Below are 18,346 nucleotides of genomic sequence, written 5' to 3'. Positions count from 1 at the left end.
ACATTACTTTAATGCAGGAAACTCCTCAATGCCATCTTCTAAATATTGCAGTAAAAATAAAATTAAAAAAGCACATCCTGTTCTATGCAATAATATATACAAGTACCATCAAGATGGACTCTGAGAATGGGGACAAATAGAGATGTTAGTGTTTACACAGCACTTTGAAGATGTACAATTTTAAGTATTAGTACTATAGCATGTTATTTCAACACTGCATAGTTCTCGGATATTCCAAGTTAACAGGTGTTCTAATTAAACATTAGAAACACTTGTTTATCTACAGGCTCTCTCCCTATTTGAGTATTACATTTAATAAGAATGTAATAACCTACAATAGTTTCCGGGAACAGCGGGGGAGGAGGCAAAAAACAAAAGTAAAGTATACAGTCCCAAAAAGTCTCTAGTATCAAGCTAGTGGGAACTAAGTGTAAAGAAAAGCCAGCCACACAAGAAAAGTGCTACTTACATATTTTATATTAAGTCCAATAAAAGTCACATTTAACACTCAAGTATTTCTTGCTCAAGTTGTATCTTCCTCAGCCCTGGATCCCAGTAGTACTACCATTACCACTTATCTTTATCAAGAAAGATGCAGGCAGTTTCCCTCCATTGACACCAATGTCACCCTGCATGCAGGCAGACTATAATTAACTAACTGCCATTCTAAAGACAATTCTAGTTGTTACTAGATGCTGGTTCACGAAGTACTTTCAGAAATATGGAAGTCTAGTATGTGTAGAAAAGGGAAAGATGAGGTTAGGGTCAAAGCCTGGAAAATCCACTTATCATTGGGAAGTGACCAGTTTTCCCTGGCAAACACAGGGACTTAAATCAACTTCCGCAGAAATTGCAAATCAAGTTTCTTGCACTAAAGACTGAAGAAAAACTTCCAAATGTGAACCAAAATAAAAGGATAAATATTATCAGCACCTGCAGACTTTGGAAGGAGACAGATATTGACCAAGCTGATCAGTTTCACGGCTAGGGCTATGGGGAAGGTTCTCAATCACTGACAAGATTCATGTTGATTTCATGCTGCCCCTGTTCGGGAAAAGTCAGCAGAGGCAAGTACTGGAGTTACTTAGGGTAAACAGACCTTAAAAAGTGACACAGGGAGGGTAGTGCAATAGGTACCACTTCTCCCCAGTTCACCTCTAACGATGGAGAAAGACAGTGAAACCGAAATACAGAAGACTTGTTGCCCATAGACAGTCTCCCACCTTGTCAGTAACCACCAGTGCAGCTCCACCAGTGGAATACTAGCATAGGTAGGGTTCAGACAGACACTAATGTTTTTATCAGTGTCATTTAGATCTGATCTGAGCAGTGGTAGATGACATCATAATAGAGTACAGTTGTTCCCCATCTACCTTTGTGCTGAGATCACTGCTTGCAATAGTGGAATATTCCCCAAGGTACTTTTCCTCTTCCAGCAGCTTGAGAGGAGGATGCAGGGGAACCAGTTTCAAACTTAGGGCAACTGCAAAGCACCATAACATTCAATGAGGCTCCACACAGAATCATGAGTCTACCTATAAAGATCCAGTTTCAGGATTTGGCCCTTAGATAGCTGCTAGTGAGAGGCTGATACAAGATCCCACTAGGAACTAGCAGAAAGTTTAAACTAGGCTTCTCACATGGACATTATCCCTAGACATTGCTAGACTTGTAAATGTAACCCATCAGACCACAGGTGTCTACCAAGTATTTTAAAACCTGGAATAAGGCCCCATTCTGCTGGGGAATTTATCCATAACTTGTTCCAGAGGAAGAACAAATCTGTCTTTCATTCACAGGGGAGCTATTTCAACTCCAAAATTAGCTGATCAACACCCAGAGTTATCACTTAGAAAAGTCCATTTCCCTATAGTCAACGGGGGAGTTGGGCTCAGAGATTCATATAATTACTATTATGCTTTTATCATGTCATGTCAAATTGGTTCCAGCATGCTAACATCCTTATACCCACATGGGTAGAAAATGAAGAGATACATCCCCCTGCAGGTGTGCCTGGTTCCTCTCTTCGTCCGGTAGAGAAAAATAAGGGGCCTACAAGAATGGTGGCCTCCCAAAAGGGTCTAAGTTACCCTAGCTAAAAAGTATCAATTTCATCCTTGCTGTCATGCAAAAGCATCGAAATGGGGTAACCCAGACTTGCAAATTGGGAAAGAAACCTATAATTTGGAGGAACTGGCTAAGCAAGGGCATCATATGTATTTTCCAATTAGTCAAGGATGAGACCTTTGTGGCTTTTCTAACACTGAAGCAATATTATTCATATTAACAACAAGGGGGAAGAAACGGAAACCAAAATAGGGAAAGAACAGGTTACAGAATATTTAGACAAATTAGATGTATTCATATCAGCAGGGCCTGATGAAATTCATCTTAGGGTACTTAAGGAACTTGCTGAAAATCTCAGAACCATTAGCAATTATCTTTGCGAACTCCTGGGGGATAGGGGACATCCCAGAAGACTGGAAAAGGGCAAACATTCCCCTTTTTAATGCCCCTATAGGTACTAAGAGGACCTGTGGAATTATAGACCAGTCAGCTTAACTTTGATACCTAGAAAGATACTGGAACAAGTTATTAAACAATCTGTTTATAAGCACTTGGAGGGCAATGAGGTTATAAGGAATAGCCAGCATAGATTTGTCAAAAACAAATCATGCCAAACCAACCTCATTTCCTTCTTTGACAGCATTACTGGATGGGTGGAAGCAATAGTACGTGATGTATCTTGATTTTAGTAAGGCTTTTCACAAAATCCCACATGACATTCTCATAAGTAAATAAGAGAAATGAGGTCCACATGAAATTACTATAAAGTAGGTGCACAGCTGGCTGAAAGACTGTACTCAAAAAGTTAAAGATGTGCTGTCAGGCTGGGAGAACATATCTAGTGGGGTCCTTCAGGAGCAATTTCTGGGCCTGGAAAAATCAGTATTTTCGTTAATGACTGGATAACAGAATGGCAAGTATGCTTATAAAATCTGTAGGTGACACAATGCTGGAAAGGGTTGCAAGCACACTGAAGTACAGGATTAGAATTCAAAAGGACCGTAAATTGGAGAATTGGTCCTAAATCAACAAAATTCAATAAAAGACAAGTGCAAAGTACTTCACTTAGGAAGGCAAAAATCAAATGCATATCTGTAAAATGAGGAATAACCGGCTAGGTGGTAGCACTGCTGAAAAGGATCTGGAAGTTATACTGGATCACAAATTGAATCTGAGTAAACATGATGCACAAATGAAAATATTCTGAGGTGTACTAACAGAAAAGTAGTATATCAGACACAGGAGGTAACTGTCCTGCTCTGCTTGGAACAGGTGAGGCCTCAGCTGGAGCACTGTCTCCAATTTTGGGCACCAAAGTTTAGGAAACGTGGAAAAATTGGACAGAGTACAGAGGATAGTAACAAAAATGATAAAAGGTTTAGAAAACCTGTCTCGTGAGGAAAAGTTAAAAAATCTGGACATACTTAATCTTGAAAAGACTGAGGAGGGACCCAATAATGATCTTCAATATATTAAGGGCTGCTATAAAGAAGACTGTGATCAATTGTTCTATACTTCTTGTCCTGCCTTCAGTGGATGTAATGTGCTTAACCTGAAACAAGGCAATTTTAAATTAGGTATTAGGAAAGACTTAACCATAAGGGTAGTTAAGCTCTGGAATAGGCTTCCAAGAGACACTGTTGAATCACCATCATTGAAGGTTTTTAAGAACAGGTTGGACAAACACCTGTCAGGGATGGGCTAGGTTTACTTGGTCCTGCCTCAGTGCTGTGGCATGAACTTGACCTCTCAAGGTCCCTTCCAATCCTACATTTCTGATATGACCTGCCACCCTCAATGGACTAGCAGAACTTGCAACTAAGACAACTGCTAACAAATCAGTTTGGTCCAGATGCCCCAGAGCTACTGGGTACTTTAGAAATGCTTCACAGACTATCCAGGCCTATGTCCACTATGTATGCATTACTACTGAAGAGAACTCCACTAGTCTGGAGTTCTTTATGAAAGCATGGGAAGGAGAGTTATCACAGCCCTTAGAAAGATTCCCAATGGCAGGGCATATTACAGAATGTTAAAAATAGCCCTGTGGATCTCAAGCTATGCCTGATATAGCAAAAGATTCTATTCAAAATGTATTGCATCCCAGAGGTTGTGCAAGACGGGGGCTCCGTCTTCAGATGTCTGTGCGTGCTGTAATAAAGAAAAAGGAGCCCTCATGCATATGTTATGGGACTGTCCAACAGTCAGACACCATGGAAAGAGGTGGACACAAGAGTAAAAATAGTGCTTGGCTTCAGCAACCAAATCCCAGCTGAAGTTATATCATAGGTTATGTGCCTACTGCAGTGGGTTCAACTTCACCACAAGTATTTTAGTTCTTGAGGGCTGTAATGTTCATCAAACACATGATTTTACAAAAAAGGAGTAGACTTATGCCAATAATAGAGCAGTGGTATTCAGACCTGTCTGAGTTAGCAGCCAAAGAAACAATAGCTTATCAGTGTAGAAAACAACTGAGAGAATTCAAAGAAATGGAGGTCTCTATTTCTTGATATACTTGGATAAAGAATGTTGAGATAGTTCAAAGAACGGCATTCCACTTGACCGCTCCACTTTTCCTTTCCCTCTTCCCCCGCCCCTCCCCTTTTTTGTGTGTGTCTATTTGAATCTCTCTATTGTTATTATCCCCCCTTAATAGGTTATGTCTGTGTAATAGTCTGATTTTGTATTGTATGATCTTGCAGCTTTGATAAGTGTAAAGTTACATAATTTTATTGGATACCCTGTGAAATGTGTGATATTTGGTAACATACTAGCTATAAGTAGCTGTAATTCCATCTATATTTTTTGGATGTGAAAATTAATACAAAATCAATCACATTAGCTCAGCATTCTTTTTAAATAAAGCGACAAATATTGGCCACCGCCTTATGATAGAAACATCATGCATCCATTCCCCTTAATGTTTAGTCTTGAGTCAAGAGGTGTAATTGCTTGCCTCCCACCCCCAACCAAAGCAGAGTTCTGGGAACTTCTAGAAAATTTCTTAATTCAATGGCTTATGCCAGCTGTAAGTCACCAATTTGTCCTCTTCTACACAAAAACAAAAACCACACATAAGTTTGGCTCTCTTTTTTTCTTTTTAAATACACTCCTTTCTGGTCAGACCAGGTCCTCCCTCCATAGGATTAAAATGACTAATTATAAGGAGGTGGGTTTTTTTACTGTTTTTCTATGACAGATACAATGTAAATATTTGGCAGTAAGCTTTTTGCTAATCAGGCAGGAATGTTCAGTACAGACCTTACTGAATAATTCTCAGTGGATTTCCTCCCAGTATTTGTGTAGCTTTTCATAGCCATCAAGGAGGAGGCCTATCTAAGGGACTCTCTCAAGAAGGAAAGAAAGAAGCCAAGAAATTGTGCTATGAAGTAAATAATTGATACAGGCTTTGATTCTGAAGATACCTGCAGATTCTTCCAGCAAGTAACATTTATCTGATCACCCTTGAAAACTTAGGTTTATGTCAGCCTTACAAAGCTGACTTACCATTCCAGGCATATCATTCTGCTTATTCATCCTCACAGTGAGAGTAATAACAATAAAGAAAAGATAGTGTTTGTCAAATTGAAGTACATTTTTTGATGAGTGAGCAAGCAAGTAGAATTTTGTGAAACTGGTTTTTGATAACTGGAATCAGGAATTTTATCAATAATGGTCCATCCAATGAAACCCTGCTACAATGAATATACACGGACTTCCTTTCTATTAGATTAAAGTCCTTGTAGTACAGAATGAACCCCAAATATTGTTGTTAACTGCAGATTAACAGTAATTTTCATGGAAATATTTTTAACCTAAGCATTATCATCTGTTCCAGTTGAAAATGGATATCAACTCAGAATGACATCATACAAAAATATTTAGTTGTGTGTATGCTATTTTTTAAAAAGTTGAATACAGTATAATTTATGTTGCTCAAGTTTAAGAAGGAAACAAACATTCTTCTTTGAACAGTAAATGATTTTTCCATGACTAACATTAATTTAGGAACTTTGATGTGGATTTAAGACTAACTACACAACATCAAAAAGTTTCTTTGAGGCACTCTGCAAACATACCTGCTTCCTAGTATATTCTGTTCAACAGTCTTTACGACTCAGTGATCACTATGACACTGATTTTACAAATACTTGTGTTTGATTCACTTTAAATATGCGTGTAGTACCACTGACTCACTTTCCTAAGTGCCTGCAGGGACTATAATTTCCACATAATGACACTTCAGGAAAGCTTTCTTCTGTTCCTGGTGTTGATTTTAATCACACCTCAGACTACACGTGCCAGAGTCAACAAATCTATAACAGGGGTTAAACAAATCCCCCAAGAACAGCTCTCTTGCCAATAAATATACTCATACCAGAGCAAACAGGTCAAATGCTGTAATTATATAATTAAGATTATATACAGAGTTAAACAGTGGGCTGAAATTCCTTATGATTTGTTCTCATTCCAAAAGGAGACAGTGTTTTGCTTCAGAAATTTTGGTTAAATTTTGTTTGACTAATTATTGTCCAAAAGCGAGGCTTAAAATATCATCTGGATGCTGTTTTTGCCTTAAGACAACAAAAGGCTTAATTTTAAAAAGTTCATACCCAGCATGGACTTTTGTTCTCCAAACATGTGAAATACCTCAAACACCTTTATAAGAATACAGAGCTTCCTCCTCCTCCCTTCCCTCTTTCCCTCTCCTTCACTGCCAAAAAAACCAAACACCACACACGCACTTCACATATGGGTTTAGACCAAGCATGAAAAGTTTCAGTATAAAATATAATTTTTCCCAGGAAATTCCAAGTGCCAAAACTAAGGTCTTCCAACACATGCCTCCTTAGTCTTACTCGATATTGGGCCTGTAATGTAATTTTATTTGCTGAATGAAACAAAACATTTAAATGTCATCTGGCACATGAAAACATAGGAGGTTCTGTTCTCCCCGTTATATTATTAAAAAAGTAAACAAATCAGAAGGTTACAGGTTTTTAGTGGGGAAGCCATGTCTCAAGCTCCTAAAAAAAAAACAAAACCACCATGCCTACCCCAAACCTGGAAGAAAAAGAACACCAGAAATTACTGCTGTTTACTTCATTTGACAACTGACAACAGAGCTGTACAACAAACCAGGCAGTGATGCCTGAGGAACTGACTGTTGGCAAATACTATTGCAACACTAAAACTATTTCCAAAACTTTACTTTAGTGTTCATATATTCACCAGAAGGCTCCTGGGTATCACTACTTGCTTTACTGAGGTAGTTACCCAACAGGCAATCAAGTAGCAGCTTTGGCTTGTTCCCTTGCACCAGGCACTGTTTACAGATCCAAAACTTTCCTGAAAAGTAACAAGGCAGGTAAATGGAAAGTCAACCGCTTAATTAGCCAATCAAAACAAGACACCAAGCATGGACAAGCATGTCCGCTTAATTCCTTCACTTAGAAAGTGCCAGGATTTAACAAGCCCCTGGTTACACTAAGAAAAAGAGGATCCCCCTTAAAACCACAAAAGCCAGTAATAAGAACGAGGAGTACTTGTGGCACCTTAGAGACTAACACATCTATTTGAGCATAAGCTTTCCTGGGCTAAAACCCACTTAATCGGATGCATACAGTGGAAAATACAGTAGGAAGATTCTATATATACACACACACACACACACACAGAGAACACATGAAAAAATGGGTGTTGCCATACACACTATAATGAGAGCGATCAATTAAGGTGAGCTATTACCAGCAGCAGGAAAAAAACTTCTTATAGTGATAATCAGAATGGCCCATTTCCAACAGTTGACAAGAAGGTGAGAGTAACTGTGTGTGTGTGTGTGTGTGTGTGTGGTGGGGGGGGATAAGCATGGAGAAATAGTTTGACTTTGTGTAATGACCCATCCACTCCCAGTCTTTATTCAAGCCTAATTTAATGGTGTCCAGTTTGCAACTTAATTCCAATTCAGCAGTCTCTCATTGGAGTCTGTTTTTGAAGGTTTTTTGATGTAATATTGTGACTTTTAGGTCTGCAATCGAGTGACCAGGGAGATTGAAGTGTTCTCCCACTGGTTTTTGAATGTTATGATTCTTGACGTCAGATTTGTGTCCATTTATTCTTTTATGTAGAGACTGTCCGGTTTGGCCAACGTACATGGCAGAGTGACATTGTTGGCACATGATGGCATATATCCCATTGGTAGACGTGCAGGTGAACAAGCCTCTGATAGAGTGGCTGATGTGATTAGGTCCTATGATGGTGTCCCCTGAATAGACACGTGGGCAGAGTTGGCCAAGACACATGGGCAAGACACGTGACACGTGGGCAAGATCTGTGAGAGTGAGGGATCGTCCTTCAGGACAGGTTGTAGATCCTTGATGATGCGCTGGAGAGGTTTTAGAGTAACAGCCCCGTGTTAGTCTGTATTCGCAAAAAGAAAAGGAGTACTTGTGGCACCTTAGAGACTAACCAATTTATTTGAGCATAAGCTTTTGTGAGCTATAGCTCACTTCATCGGATGCATACTTTTCTTTCGCCCTCGGTTTGCCTTCCAGTGTGGTTTTAGTAGACTGGACTTCTACATAGAGTGGTTCTGCCGACAAGCACGGGCTGAAATTGTGGAAAAGCAGCATCACTTGCCCCATAACCTCAGCCGTGCAGAGCACAATGCCATCCACATCCTCAGAAACAACTCTGACATCATAATCAAAGAGGTTGACAAAGGAGGTGCTGTCATCATCATGAATAGGTTGGAATATGAATAAGAGGCTAGGCAGCTCTCTAACACCACATTCTACAAGCCATTACCCTCTGATCCCAAAGGGTTACCGAAAGAAACTACACCATCTGCTCAAGAAACTCCCTGAAAAAGTACAAGAACAAATCTGCACATACACACCCCCTAGAACTCCAACCAGGGGTATTCTATCTTCTACCCAAGATCCATAAACCTGGAAATCCTGGACACCACATCATCTCAGGCATTGGCACCCTGACAGCAGGACTGTCTGGCTATGTAGACTCTCTCCTCAGGCCCTACGCTACCAGCACTCCTAGCTATCTTCAAGACACCACTGACTTCCTGAGGAAACTACAATCCATTGGTGATCTTCCAGAAAACACCATCCTGGCCACTATGGATGTAGAAGCCCTCTACACCAACATTCCACACAAAGATGGACTACAAGCCATCAGGAACAGTATCCCCGATAATGTCACGGCAAAGCTGGTGGCTGAACTTTGTGACTTTGTCCTCACCCATAACTATTTCACATTTGGGGACAATGTATACCTTTAAATCAGTGGCACTGCGATGGGTACCCACATGGCCCCACAGTATGCCAACATTTTTATGGCTGACTTAGAACAACGCTTCCTCAGCTCTCGTCCCCTAATGCCCCTACTCTACTTGCGCTATATTGATGACATCTTCATCATCTGGACCCATGGAAAAGAAGCCCTTCAGGAATTCCACCATGATTTCCACTATTTCCATCCCACCATCAACCTCAGCCTGGACCAGTCCACACAAGAGATCCACTTCCTGGACACTACAGTGCTAATAAGCGATGGTCACATAAACACCACCCTATACCGGAAACCTACTGACCGCTATTCCTACCTACATACCTCCAGCTTTCACCCAGACCACACCACACGATCCATCGTCTACAGCCAAGCTCTAAGATACAACCGCATTTGCTCCAAACCCTCAGACAAAGACGAACACCTACAAGATCTCTATCAAGCATTCTTACAACTACAATACCCACCTGCTGAAGTGAAGAAACAGACTGAGCCAGAAGAGTACCCAGAAGTCACCTACTACAGGACAGGCCCAACAAAGAAAGTAACAGAATGCCACTAGCCGTCACCTTCAGCCCCCAACTAAAACCTCTCCAGCGCATCATCAAGGATCTACAACCTATCCTGAAGGACGATCCCTCACTCTCACAGATCTTGGGAGACAGGCCAGTCCTTGCTTACAGACCGCCCCCCAACCTGAAGCAAATACTCACCAGCAACCACACACCACACAACAAAAACACTAACCCAGGAACCTATCCTTGCAACAAAGCTCGTTGCCAACTCTGTCCACATATCTATTCAGGGGGCACCATCATAGGGCCTAATCACATCAGCCAAACTATCAGAGGCTTGTTCACCTGCACATGTACCAATGGGATATATGCCATCATGTGCCAGCAATGCCCCTCTGCCACGTACATTGGCCAAACCGGACAGTCTCTACATAAAAGAATAAATGGACACAAATCAGACATCAAGAATCATAACATTCAGAGAACACTTCAATCTCCCTGGTCACTCGATTGCAGACCTAAAAGTCACAATATTACAACAAAAAACCTTCAAAAACAGACTCCAATGAGAGACTGCTGAATTGGAATTAAGTTGCAAACTGGACACCATTAAATTAGGCTTGAATAAAGACTGGGAGTGGATGGGTCATTACACAAAGTCAAACTATTTCCCCATGCTTATCCCTCCTTCCCCCCACACACAGTTACTCTCACCTTCTTGTCAACTGTTGGAAATAGGCCATTCTGATTATCACTATAAAAGGTTTTTTTCCTGCTGCTGGTAATAGTTCACCTTAATTGATCGCTCTCATTATAGTGTGTATGGCAACACCCATTTTTTCATGTGTTCTCTGTGTGTGTGTGTGTATATATAGAATCTTCCTACTGTATTTTCCACTGCATGCATCCGATTAAGTGGGTTTTAGCCCAGGAAAGCTTATGCTCAAATAGATGTGTTAGTCTCTAAGGTGCCACAAGTCCTCCTCCTTCTTTTCGCTGATACAGACTAACAGGGCTGCTCCTCTGAAGCCTGTCAGAAAAGCCAGTGGGATTGACACTGCAAGCCGAGTCTCCCTTTCTCCCCCCAGCGCAGCCACTCCTCGGAGACCCGCAGTCGCCAGGCCGTGCTCCAGGGGACCGGAGAGGAAGCTGGGCTAGGAGCTCCCCAGAGCCCCCGTGCGGACAAGCGGGAAGGCGGCGCGGTGCTCCTGCCCCGACCAGCTCACGGCCCAGACGGTCCTGCCAGCCCGGCCGCGGGCTGGGGCTCGACCCCCCTCCTCCCGCGGCTCCGCCGGACCCCACCCGGCCGGCCTCTGCGCGTGCCCGGCTCCCCCCGCCCCGCCGGGAGGCGGGTCCCCCCTCTGCACGCAGGCTGGAGGGAAGCGGCCAACGGGCGGTGGGGAGGGTGGGGAGGGGCGGGGCGCCGCTGCCCGGCGACTCCAGGTAACTGGGCAGATGCGGGGGAGGGGGGAGGGCAGGTGACTGCGTGGCTTCCCCGGGTCACTCACAGCTTCAGCTTCTCATAGGCCCCCGCCGTCGCCGCCATCGCCCCCCTCCGGCTGCCCCGCCGCTGCCGGCTCGGCTCCCTTCTACGTCCTGGACTCCCTCCTCTTTCTGACCCTGACGCGTCTCGGTCTTGAGGACGGGGCCTCGCACAGGACAAACGTAACCAAACACCTTGTAGCGGCCGGGCTCCAGACACGGAAGGGAATGACTGCCCCTGCCGTGATTGGCTGCGTCTCCGGCTCTGACCGCGCCCACTGAGCCACCTAGTGATCAGGCGACAGTGCAACTGTGAGGCTACCGCTCGGGTGGGGGAGAAGCGGGGCGTGAGACGCTCGACGAAACGGCTAGGGATTGGCCAAGCGTGTTGTTGTAGCTCCGCCCCCTAGGAACTAGTGAGGAGGAGAGGGGCCGGGCGATGGGCGGAGCTACAGACGGGCTTTGATTGGCTGCATATCCCTCCATAGTCCCACCCATGGATCCGAACGCCCATCTGTTAGTGGACTGTGTGTGTAGGCGGGGTCGATGAGTAGTTACATAGAGAGCGCCAGACCTTTCACTGTAAGCAGGGCCAGTGGCGCAATGGATAACGCGTCTGACTACGGATCAGAAGATTCTAGGTTCGACTCCTGGCTGGCTCGGCTGATTATTTTTTTTTTTTCCCCTCCTGCCAAGGCACCCTCATTTTACTGTTCCTGCCTCCTGCAGTCACCTACAGCCCGATCACTCGCCCCCATAGAGATATATGGAATACAGCACACCCCTTCCCCACTCACCTTGCTGTGACCCCCCTGAATCCCTCCCGACACCACTCACCTTCCAGACACCCCCCTTTCTTTACTCGCTGTGCTGTGCGCCCCCTGTTCCCCCACACCACTCGCCTTCCCTACACCCCCATATCCCCTCACCTTCTGTACCCCCTTCCCACTCACCCTGCTGTACCCCCACACCACTCACCTTCCACACACACCCATACCCCCTTCCCCGCTGCCCCTGCCAGGTCCCCCCATACCCGCTTCCCCTGCCGTACACCCCAACACCACTCACCTTCTGTACACCCCTTACCGCCCTCCCCTTTTCCCCCTGCCACACCCCCCCTCACCCTGCCATACACCCCCAACTACTCCATCTACCCTCCGGCCCCTCATGCTGATGCGCTTATTCCCTCACCCCCCTGCACCATTATAACCCTATCCTTCAGACAGCCTCCCTGTACCTGTTCTCTGTGTGCCAGCAAACCATCCCTCACGTGTTTGTGTGTCACACCTTCCCTGTGTCATTATAACCCCACTAGTGCTTATATGACCTTATGTCATGCCTGTGCCATTATCTGCCTCCATATACCTCCCCGTTCCCGAGCCTGCGCCATTATCTGCCTCCATATGATGATGCCACCTTTGGGTAGCTAGGAGCCCCTGTGATTTTAAATCTTCTACTATCATTCTCCTCTCATGTGATATTACACCACCTCGCTCCTGTGTGTGTCGCTTGCCGCACCCCTGACGTTACTGCTCAAGAGCAGGTGCGGTAAGTCTCACCTCCATCTGCTCTGTCTCTCCAATATCTGGGGACCAACATGGCAACAGCAACCCTGCATATTCCTGCTCAAGGGCGTTCCATAGTGTGGAGGGGGAAGATGAGCACATTACACAGACACTGGCTCCAGCAGCTTGCTCCTGTTTGCTTCGCAGATTTGGAAAGGGGCAGAGAATTTGACAGACCCCGACCTCAGGGCCCGCTTCCCCGACTCTTGATTTTGGCAAGTAGAATGGGGGAACAACCCCCAAAGCCGGCTGTTCCCCTCACAGATCCCTCTTGTTGGCTTTTCTTCACTCATCAGAGTGGAAAGCAATGGGGGGCTCTTAACAGGGGGCATCACAGGTAACTCCCATTTTATAACATTTGCAAGTGTGAGAGCCAAGCCGGAGACAACGCAAGAGCACCCAGGCCACACGATGCAGGGTGGTGTTTGATCACCTGAAGGAGCTGGAAAGGAATCTCCTCCTGCCACTACCAAGAAAGCCTTTGCACAGACACCCAGGTGCAGACGCCTCAGGCACCGACCATCTCGGCGGACAGGATTCCAGACTAGCTGAACCTGTTGTCTGATCTGCAACTGCCATGTAGCTTTTGTAAAAGGGCTTTCAAAATTAATTGGCTGGCGGAAGGGAACCTGAATGAAAGGTGCTACTACCAGTCAGAGCTATTGTCATTTGCTTTGAGAGCCATTTCCTCACTGCACACATCCGTGCGGCACCTGGCCGTCAAAGAATAAAGAATTAAGCATCACAATGATCTTTTGAGGTAGGGAAACACTGTCCGCATTTTGCAGATGGGGAAACTAGGAACTAGATTGGTCAATGGTCTGGTTTTCAGAGGTGCTGAGCACCTGCAACCCCTTCTGATATCAACAGCTTTGAAAAATCCCAGCACCCCCCTGGAAACGCACGACAGAGCTGGGTCTCCAAGCTGACTTCTACTTCATGCCACCGCAACCTCCTTCCTAGCTGCCGACTTAAACTGGACTAGGGAGCCAGTCTCATTGCTTGGCAATATGTCAGCTCTTAACCTTTAAACTGGCTAATTGTTAGACGCATACCACCTGCAGATGGGCTGTTCCTAGAGCTTTGTCGGGGTTGGCTAGGATGTTAGCAAGGGAGAGCTTGCCTGGAGTGAATGCCACCCTGCCCCCTTGCTGTCAGAAACCCTCACTGATTCCCCCCATAGACTCGCTGTGACGAGATTTCCCACTCTTGGCTCCTCCTAATCCAGCCACTGCGGTGGGGAAAACCGAGCGGGGGAGGGGATATTTGAGGTTCAGGAAGGAACATGAATGATGGAGTTCAGGAGGAAATGGGAATAGCCAGCCAGACAAGACCAAAGTGGTGGGGGGGCAGAAAGGGGGGGAAGGTGTTTTCACAGGGTGGGGCGGTGTCAGACCAAGGGCTTGTGTATCTGGCAATTTAGTGCACGTCAAGCTGGGGTGTGAAACTACAGCCCACTAGCCTGGCAGCGTGGGTCCTGCTTGCTGCATGCTAAAAGTTCCCTGGTGCGCTTTGATCTACTGCACAGGGTTACACCCCAGCTTGCTGAACACTGACTTGCCGTATAGACAAGCAGTAGTGCAAGTAGGGAGATACCCTCTAGTACCTAGTATTTTTAGTGGGCACGGGGTGCCAGAAAGACATGGGGCTAGGCCCCTCCCCCCGTGGGGGGGCTGCGCTGTGCTCCACAGGGCTAGGGAGGGCATTTATTCTTTATATGGCTTTAACAGCACAATACATATGCTGAGAAACTTAAACAAAGCCTTTGTTTAAGTTTGTTAGCATATGTATTGTGCTGTTAAGTTGGGCAGGAGTCCTGGGGCGGGGGGGGGAGGGGGGTGGAGGGAGACACAGAAGGTTTTTAAAAAGTGTTTTTGATTCTGTTTCTCCTCATTGGTCTGAATTATCTATGACATCCATACTGCATCAGGTCAAGTCCAAATCATTAGAGGAATGCCTCTGCTTGCACTGACCAGAGGATGTTTGGATTCTGATGTCAGCCCATTTCTGCATCCTGACAGGAATCAAGTGTTGTCCACAGTGTACATAGAATTCTTCTTTGCAGCCAAACTAGTCTAATATGCATTTTGTTATCTGGAACTGGAGCAGCAAAACAAAGAAAACAAATGCCTCATTTTCCAGCTTTATGGGTGAGAGAACTATAAGTGAAGATTATAATGCCCCTGGACAGTGACAGCCTTAAATCAGCTGCTTCAGGAATCTGCCAAGAATTTTGCTGAAAATACGTTCTTCATTTTAGCAACGGAGCTAAGACTTATCACACATCTTCCCACCTTTATTCGAATGAAGCTCCTTCTGATCTGACAGCTCAGGCATTGTGAGTTTCATCCAGAACAATTTACAAACTTGGAACCTAATCCTGTAAACCCTTAATCATTTGATCAATCCCATTGAAGACAATGGGACTATTTGCATGTCTGTGGACCACTTTTGTGGTACAAGTTTCAGGAGTCTGTTTAGTTCCTATAAAGGAAGTTGAATCCCCCATTGAAATGCAATGTTTGGGTACAATACCATAAAGCATTTTAGGATACAGTGCTACTTAAAATTTGCCCACATATCTATTCAGGGGACACCATCACAGGGCCTAATAACATCAGCCACACTATCAGAGGCTCATTCACCTGCACATCCACCAATGTGATATACGCCATCATGTGCCAGCAATGCCCCTCTGCCATGTACATTGGTCAAACTGGACAGTCTCTACGTAAAAGAATAAATGGACACAAATCAGATGTCAAGAATTATAACATTCATAAACCAGTCGGAGAACACTTCAATCTCTCTGGTCACGCAATTACAGACATGAAGGTCGCTATCTTAAAACAAAAAAACTTCAAATCCAGACTCCAGCGAGAAACTGCTGAATTGGAATTCATTTGCAAATTGGATACTATTAATTTAGGCTTAAATAGAGACTGGGAGTGGCTAAGTCATTATGCAAGGTAGCCTATTTCCCCTTGTTTTTTCCTACCCCTCCCCACCCCCCAGACCTTCTGATTAAACTTGGATTTATGCTGGAAATGGCCCACCTTGATTATCATACACATTGTAAGGAGAGTGGTCACTTTGGATGAGCTATTACCAGCAGGAGAGTGAGTTTGTGTGTGTATGGGGGGGGGGGGCAGAGGGTGAGAAAACCTGGATTTGTGCTGGAAATGGTCCACCTTGATTATCATGCACATTGTAGGGAGAGTGGTCACTTTGGATGAGCTATTACCAGCAGGAGAGTGAGTTTGTGTGTGTGTGTGTGGGGTTTTGGGGGGGGGGTAAGAAAACCTGGATTTGTGCTGGAAATGGCCCACCTTGATTTTCATACACATTGTAAGGAGAGTGGTCACTTTGGATGGGCTATTACCAGCAGGAGAGTGAGTCTGTGTGTGTGTGTGGGGGGGGGGGGGCAGAGGGTGAGAAAACCTGGATTTGTGCTGGAAATGGCCCAACTTGATTATCATTCACATTGTAAGGAGAGTGATCACTTTAGATAAGCTATTACCAGCAGGAGAGTGGGGTGGGAGAAGGTATTGTTTCATGGTCTCTGTGTATATAATGTCTTCTGCAGTTTCCACAGTATGCATCCAATGAAGTGAGCTGTAGCTCATGAAAGCTTATGCTCAAATAAATTGGTTAGTCTCTCAGGTGCCACAAGTACTCCTTTTCTTTTAATAAATCATACATATGCTGAAATGGTTCCTCACCCAACTCCCATATTCCATATAAACAGACTGAATACTAAATATTTTGGGGGAAGGTGAGTAGTTAATGTTTGTATATATAAACACCCATTTCATCACTGTTCTGGAAAATATAGCTGAACTTAATTTTCTATGGAATTTGAAGAAAGTTTAACAGCCCCAATTGTTTTTTGTTAATCAGCACGTACCTGAAAAAATTACATGCCTTCTAAGAGAAAAGAATCAGTCCATACTCACTGAAAAAAAATTCCTTCCAACTTGTGTTCAGAAGTCTGCTACAAGACACATACATAACCTCATGAGCAGAGGGCAGAGAGGATACCCTCCCACATTATGACCAGGAAAAAGAATAAATAATAACAATAAAATTTCAAAGAGGCAGAGGTTCATAGATTTGCAAATCTAAAAACCTGTATTATGCTTTAAACAACCTCAGCACATACCAGGTTTATGAACATTAAAAATTTAACTGCAAAGGAACACTGAAGCCCATTAACCTGAATGTGTGCCAGCCAGTATGCCGCACTGACTAAAGGTGCATTCACACCTGAACAGCTAAAAATTAACCTTGCCCTTTTAGGCTAAACAGAGTCACGTCACTGGCTCCATCTCTGTTGTTACATAACAGATAAAAAAACTCCAGTGGGGCATGGTGCTAGCGCATAGGGTCTCAGGTACATGGTGTGATTTTTCAGAATCTCTTTTAGGAGTAGTCATATACATGAAATTCCTGGTACTTATAATTATGCTATTTCTATGCATGTAGTTTCATCTTGGTATCTGAAGTTATGAATATTAGCTATGTTTTACTACATGTTTGCTCCTGTGGTAATGACCACAAGGTATTTATCCAGCACACAAAGGGACAAGTCAAGTTGAATGGCCCATTAACACTTAGTTCACAATGGACCCTGGAAAACACCTTTCTACACTTAATGGACTTTTTGTGAACATTCTAACTAGAATATGGGAGGGGATGATGGACATATAACTTGCCCATGTGACGCCAAACACCATCTTTCACAGTGAGAACAGATTTCCCTTTACTTCGCACTTGGCAGAAGCTAAAAGGCCCTGGCCCTGGCAACATCTCCATTTTGCCTCTTTCCTGCTCCAGCCTTTGGACTATGAACATACACTAATGGGAGCATTCTAACCAAGGGACTGAGGACTTTAAGGTAATCTGGAGCCTTCATATTTCCTTGATCCTTTGCAGATTGACTTATGAGTTGGATATGGTACAGAGACTGTTCTAGCCTCATTGATTGTTGATTTCTCCCTTGCGATGGACAAAGATCAGATGTCAGCAGCCTTTGATACCAGTGCTATAAACAACATAGCCCTTGCTTGAGTGGTTTTGTTCTTTCCTCTCCAAATGTCAAAGCCTGTTCCCATTGAACTCAATAGAAAAATTCCTTTTGGATTTCAATGGGGACAGCATTTGGCCCCAAGAGATCAGAGAATGTGGTTTTGATCAATTGCTTAACTGCTTAACAGATGCAGTTGTAAAATTTTAGACAGGTAAGGGGGGTGTTGGAGGGTACGGGGAGAGTGTGGGAGCTGTGGGCTGGGGAGGAGTCACATGGAGGGTCACGTGGGGAGGTCACCTGCCACCCCTTGTGTCCCTCGCATGAGTGCAGTACCGGCAAGAAATGATTTCTACTTGCACCACTGTAAATAGGCATTAATT

At 44.4% G+C, this 18,346-nt stretch overlaps 1 protein-coding gene and 1 non-coding gene across 2 annotated transcripts in view; one reads left to right on the top strand and one right to left on the bottom strand.

Moving 5' to 3' along the window:
* SACM1L (SAC1 like phosphatidylinositide phosphatase) overlaps positions 1-11,559 on the bottom strand; it is a 62,482-nt gene extending 50,923 nt beyond the window's left edge. The window contains exon 1 of the mRNA XM_073333154.1: positions 11,399-11,559. Within this exon, the coding sequence (XP_073189255.1) occupies positions 11,399-11,436 (38 nt within the window). The 5' untranslated portion in view covers positions 11,437-11,559. The remainder of the gene's footprint in view (positions 1-11,398) is intronic.
* A 402-nt stretch (positions 11,560-11,961) lies between these two features.
* Positions 11,962-12,034, top strand: TRNAR-ACG (transfer RNA arginine (anticodon ACG)). Its single transcript has one exon. It is a non-coding gene; the product is annotated as a tRNA-Arg (tRNA).
* Positions 12,035-18,346: the final 6,312 nt, after the last annotated feature.

The sequence above is a fragment of the Lepidochelys kempii genome, chromosome 2, assembly GCF_965140265.1.
Source record: "Lepidochelys kempii isolate rLepKem1 chromosome 2, rLepKem1.hap2, whole genome shotgun sequence".
Taxonomy (NCBI): domain Eukaryota; kingdom Metazoa; phylum Chordata; order Testudines; family Cheloniidae; genus Lepidochelys; species Lepidochelys kempii.
The sequence above is the reverse complement of the archived record's forward strand: the minus strand, read 5'-3'. Positions and strand labels throughout refer to the sequence as shown.